This window comes from Zingiber officinale, chromosome 1A (genome assembly GCF_018446385.1).
Source record: "Zingiber officinale cultivar Zhangliang chromosome 1A, Zo_v1.1, whole genome shotgun sequence".
NCBI lineage: Eukaryota > Viridiplantae > Streptophyta > Magnoliopsida > Zingiberales > Zingiberaceae > Zingiber > Zingiber officinale.
The window spans coordinates 129,063,266-129,069,295 of record NC_055987.1 but is presented as its reverse complement, the minus strand read 5'-3'; the positions used below and the strand labels follow the sequence as shown (position 1 = coordinate 129,069,295).

The 6,030-nt window shown below is 35.5% G+C and overlaps 1 protein-coding gene across 2 annotated transcripts; it reads right to left on the bottom strand.

Moving 5' to 3' along the window:
• Positions 1 to 2,687: 2,687 nt before the first annotated feature.
• Positions 2,688 to 5,495, bottom strand: LOC122032577 (40S ribosomal protein S5-like). 2 transcript variants are annotated; one of them, XM_042591884.1, is made up of 7 exons: positions 5,111 to 5,495; positions 4,691 to 5,026; positions 3,776 to 4,047; positions 3,318 to 3,483; positions 3,166 to 3,223; positions 2,993 to 3,076; positions 2,688 to 2,903 (listed from the first exon to the last, which is right to left on the bottom strand). In XM_042591884.1, exons 2-4 carry the CDS (start codon positions 4,748 to 4,750, stop codon positions 3,366 to 3,368), a joined length of 450 nt encoding a protein of 149 aa, XP_042447818.1. In that variant the 5' UTR covers positions 4,751 to 5,026; positions 5,111 to 5,495; the 3' UTR covers positions 2,688 to 2,903; positions 2,993 to 3,076; positions 3,166 to 3,223; positions 3,318 to 3,365. The 2 variants fall into 2 exon arrangements, with proteins under 2 accessions (XP_042447818.1, XP_042447825.1); XM_042591891.1 differs by having other exon boundaries at positions 2,688 to 3,076; positions 4,691 to 4,878; positions 4,951 to 5,026.
• Between the last annotated feature and the right edge of the window lie 535 nt (positions 5,496 to 6,030).

Genomic DNA, 6,030 nt, shown 5'->3' with positions numbered 1-6,030 from the left:
CATAATAACTAAGGTCTAGTTCTTTTATTAAGTTAGTATAAAAAGAACTTACCTAAATGGTCCTACTCAATACACTTAGAGTGTATCAGTGTAATTTATTAATCAAGATAAACTAATACTTAATTACACTACGACTATTCCAATGGTTTGTTCCTTTCCATCTTAGTCGTGAGCAACTATTTATAATTTATAAAGAACCGACAACATGATCTTCTGAGTGTGACACCACACTCCATGTTATCTACTATATAAATTAATTGAACAATTACATTTAACAAATAAATACAGATATTGACCAATGTGATTCTTTTATTTCAAAAATAAATGTTTACAAAAGCTAGGCTTTTAGTATACACTCCAACAAGATGCACCACGCATGTCCTTGTTACTTTATTGGTGTACTTTTCAATTGCTTCTCATCCCTCAGATGCACCAAGCTCATCAACTCCCTTTCCGTGTCATCCTTCTCGGTTACTACATCTTCCTCTCGACTTCTTATGTTCATAAATTCTCACACACTTAGATATAAGACATCAAATACACAAGACCTAACTTAACTCGGTTGTTCAACATCAAAGCTAATACAGGGTATTTATATTTTTTTTTTATATTTTGTCCACTAAAAATGGATCTTGTTTACATAGGTAATGTTTGAGATAATGGATGTTGATGCATTACAACAAACTATTCAAACTGATGAATATAAGATCATTAGATATATCTTATGTCCTCTTAATAATAAAGATAATCATTGACATCTAATGGTTATAAACATGGATGAAGGTCTATTTATACATTATAACTCTCTCAGCGATACAAAAAATTGCACTTCTATGTTTGAGACTACTATAAGTATTAAGTTATATATTCTTTTTAAATTAAGGTTTTGATATGTATTGATTACTAATGTCATTTACATGTAAGTGGAGTTTTTTAAGAGTCTAAACAGCTCATAGTTTGAGATGTTGCATTAAGGTTTATCACATATTTCCTTAAGAGAGTTTCAAATGATTCAAGTAAATGGTTCCACACAAAGTAAATCATAAATATTTGTTTATTTATCATATTCTTGATTGGAATTGATTATTACAAGTTAAAAAATTTTATCTTGTAGGTTAGATTATGTTTTTTTTATGCACTATGCTGAGAGGTCAACTGAATTTAAACAGACTAAAATAAAAGCTTATAAATTTAGGGTTAGACATAAAATCATGACAAAGAAAAACTGGTTGGAGCAAGTGTGATATTATGATCTATGTAATATCAATGATAAAATTTAAATTGTATTTTTTAATTAAAAAAATGTGTGATAGAATGCTGTTGTTATGATATAACGTTTGCATGATATTGATTTTGTTATATTAAATATATAGAGTTGTATTGGTTAAGTCACATTATAGTAGCTACGAACCCGTAGTTACAATGTGAAGTTTGTGTTGTAGCAACTATGGGCCCGTAGCTGCTACAACGTGATCATGATTTTTAAAATTATATTATAATAACTATAAACTCTTAGCTGTTATAACGTGAAGTTTGTGTTGTAGCAATTACGGGTATGTAGTTGCTACAACGTGGTCATGATCTTTTAAATCATGTTGTAGCAGCTACGAGCCCTTAGCTGCTACAATGTGAAGTCTATGTTATAATAGCTATGGACCCATAACTATTGCAACGTGGTCATGATTTTTTAAATCATGTTGTAGTAGTTATGAGCCATTAGCTGCTATAACATGAAATCTGTTTTGTAGCTGCTACGGATCCATAGCTACTACAATGTTGTCATGATTTGATAAATCACGTTGTAGCAGCTATGGATTTGTAGCTGCTATAATATAAAGTCTGTGTTGTAGCAACTATGGGTCCGTAGCTGTTATAATGTGATTATGATTTAATAAATCACATTTTAGCAGCTACGTGCTCATATCTGCTACAACATGAAGTCCGTGTTGTAGTAATTATGTGCCCGTAGCTGTTAAAACATGGTCTTGATTAATTAAATTTTACTAACTCCTCTCATTGTATTTAATGAGCTATAACTCTAGAAATGATGTTTCAACTCATTGAATTAAATTCATCAACTCCTCCCTTGCATTTAATAGGTTATTCCTCTGGAATTGATGAAATCATACCATTATAAAGGTGATATCCTAAACCCATTACCCTTCATTATCCTAAATACTAAACTCTTCAATTTCAGATAATAGCTTCTCTTTCACAAATCATAGCTCATTTAGGAGCCAAGAAAACAACACATTATCTTGGTTCTGTGATACTAATCAATGATTTGATATCTTCCTCTTCTTTGGGGTATTGGGAAGACACTTCACTACAAGAAAAAAGCTAATAGACAACGCTTTTAAAGCGTTGTCTTTGTGTCTGAAAAAACGTTGTTAAAGGCACTGTTGTTAAAAGTCTGCTCAACGACAATGCTTTTAAAGCGTTGTCGTTTGTAGCGAAGACAACGCTTTTAAAGCGTTGTCATTTTTAGCGAAGACAACGCTTTAAAAGCGTTGTTGTTTTTTTACAAAGACAACACTTTTTGCAACGCTTTAAAAGCGTTGTCGTTTTAAAGAAAAAAATTTATTTTAAAATCATTATTTTTATATTTACGAAACTATTATTTTTCTTTTACCATGTCTAGATTCGAATTTTACATATAATCAACTCAGCTAATGATTTCAAACTCATACCAAAATAATAGAATTCTGATATTGAAGTAATATTAGTATTTAATTACATAAGAAGCTAGTAAATATCAAAATTAACACTAATTCTGTTTCAAAGTAGATAGTGATATTCCTCTAACTCTTCCTAAATCCAGCTTCAGTTCCACACTGATGGAAACCATCTGCTTCTCTGTGAACTTGGAGACATACTCTGCATCAAATTCAGCAAATGCCACCCTGCCACACAACATTTCTTTCAAGATTCTAAATTGTTCGAAACAAGTACTTTCCTCTGAATAAAAACTGTTTCTAGCATTAGTTCTAACATGAATTCATTCCTCTTCTTCAGTATAGTAGTCCAGTCCATCCCCACTTGAGCTCCTGTTAGAACAAGCAACTCAAACAACACCCTGCAAGTTTATCCATTTGAATCTTGTCAACATGTAAATTTAGTTGAAATTTGTGTAGATAAGATGAAGAAATTTATGGAAGTAATCACCTGTCATCATGAACTGGAACTCCCCATTCCTCATCATGATAAGCAACATACACAGGATCTATGTATATATTAGTAAGAGGATGGAACAATTAGTAATTTGCCCTAATTTTTCTTTGAGTTTATTGTAATTTGTAAAAGCCCTCTTTTGGTACCTGAACTCAGTGTTATGAAGCTGCACTTCTTCTCTTCTTGGGAGGCGCTCATGGCAATGCCGGGACACTCAATAGAACCCGCCAACTCCTCGATCTTGGCCGGAGTCCTCCCGTAGTGGGCGATCTGAAACTTCCTCTGGGCTTGCATGAGCGCGGCGTGCTCCCTCTGCGCACCGGCGACACTCAAGTGAGATTAACATAATATAATGTTTATGCTAATAAAAATAATATACAAGTTTCAAGCACACTCAAGTGAGATTAACATGCAATCCTGAAATCAAAGCAAAAACAAAATCATTTTGATATGCATAACTAGTACACAATGTTTCCATCTTTATTTATTAGATAGTTGTCTTGGGTTAGTCTTAAAAGTTTTTCTGAAACAAGGTTGAGAAGTGAAATGTAGTATCCCTCATTACCCATCCTTGCAATGAGATTCAAGTTTAAAATTCAATTACCTGTTAATGATCGCATCAACCACAATTTGGATTGGATTTGCATCAGTAAGCAAATGAATAATTTCCATAGCATGTTTAATTATGCAGACAGCCATAAGCTTCTTTCCATTGTTCCGGCCATGCATCATCAAAGAATTGGTAAGTCTTTCAATAATTGGGCACTGAGCCTTGCGGAACCTCTTAGCAGAATATCTTCCAGCAGTATGAGGAAGGTATGTAGCATGTTTTGGAGGAGTCACAGCGATGTAATCAGCAAGAGACATGTCACTGACCTGGAGTTAGCAGAAGATTAATCTAATCTTGCTGGAGTAAATAATAGGAGAGCATCTCCATTTTATGACTATGTGGATTGAAAGATGTGTTGCATACTATAATTCAACTAAAAAGTGTGCAAATAAATTTAAACAAACATAATTTATCCAGTATTTGCTCTTTATAGGCATATTGCAATTCAGATACAGTATGATGATAAATCAAAGTTCACTGTTTGCTCGATCATGGAGCCATGTTTGGTCGGCTACTATAATCTTATCTCTGTTTGTGCAATCTGTTGCTGGTAAAATAAAGCGTAGGAAAAGTTGGGTAATCAGCGCTTGTACAAGCTATTGCCGGTAAATCAATAAGTACTCCACAAAAATCTGTGAACTGATAGATAATAAAGGCCATATTTTTCATTTGTGCATACTGAAAAATCCTAGCTCTCTCAAAGCATGAATTGGTTATCTAAAATTCCAAGTATTACTAACACATCATGCAAAGATTATATTTAAAAAAATGGGCAGATAAGGCCTAAAAATATCGAAAATCAACCTTAAAGCAGATCATACGTGCTAAATAACATCATGAGATTCACATGGTCAACACAGGTGCTAAGAGCAACAGGCTGCGGAAACACCACGGAGTGAGAGTTCTAACCTCGACATCGTCGAACGACCAGCGATTAAAGAGCTTAACCTCCTGTTGCTGGATCGCCATCGACGCAGAGTAAGGATTGTAGAGATGCGCGGGCTAGTCCACCAATGGCGGAAAGAAAAATCACCACATCAAACCCAACTCCAACGGGCAAACGTAAACGCCACTATGGTTGTAACCGGAGCCAAAAGCTACTGCACGAGGCTCAAACAGCAACAGGAAAAAAAAAACAGAAGGGATCCAGAAAAAAAACAGAAGCAAACCAGAACGGAAGGCAAATCTCCAGAAAAGGATCGATCCGAACAGGTTCAGAAGGGATCCAGAAGCGAGATCTAAATTCTAAAACAAATTGAGGACAAAAAAACTTAGAGATCTCTCTAGCAGAACCACGAAGCGATCCAGAGGGCTTTAGATATCGAGTACCTTGCGTGAACGAAGGCCGGAAGCTGGAGATCGGACTGGATACCCACGAATCGAAGCAACGTTCTCGCGGGATGCTCGCGTTCCGCCGGAGAGTTCAAAAGGAAACCTTTTCGCCTTCGCCCGTTGAAGCAAAAGGAAGAACTGCTCGATATCGGATGGGTAAGAGATTAATCCCACGAATCAAAGAGATTAGGCAGTGTGAATGAAGCGTGAATGAGGCGACGGAGGCGAAGAGATTAATCCCGCCGTCTTGACGGAGAGGAGTTTGGAGGAGTGGTTCGCGGAGAGGGGTTCGCCAGAGAGGGGTTTGCCGGAGAGGAGTTGGCTGGAGAAGGCCGTGTGAGATGAGGCTAGTGCTACAACAATAGACAATCTTGTCTCCGACGGTTATTTTTATTTGGGATTCGAAGCCACTTCTTATTTTTAGGCTATGGAGAAGTACGTGCTCATATCTCCTTACTTAGATCCAACGATTTGTATTAATCAAGATTTAGATAAGAATTTAACAATAGATAATACTTTTTAAAAAGCGTTGTCGTAGACACTAAAAAAAAGGCTAATAGACAACGCTTTTTATGAAGCGTTGTCTTTGACCCGTAAAAATCACTAATAGATAACGATTTTTAGAAAAGCGTTGTCTATTAATAAGAAAATAATGAAATAGACAACGCTTTTCACTAAAAGCGTTATTAAAAAAAAAATAGACAACATTTTTTATAAAAAACGTTGTCGTTTAAGTGTTGTAGAATTCCAATTTTCTTGTAGTGCTTCCTCGCCCCTGACTTCTAAACCAATGGAAACCTTATAGTAAAAGTGGGATCAAGAGGTGAGCCAATTGAAGGGGGCCCTTCAAATACTGGAGGTGACCTAGGAAACTTTGAAAGAGGCCATCGATCTATTGGAAAGCAAGGATTACTAGG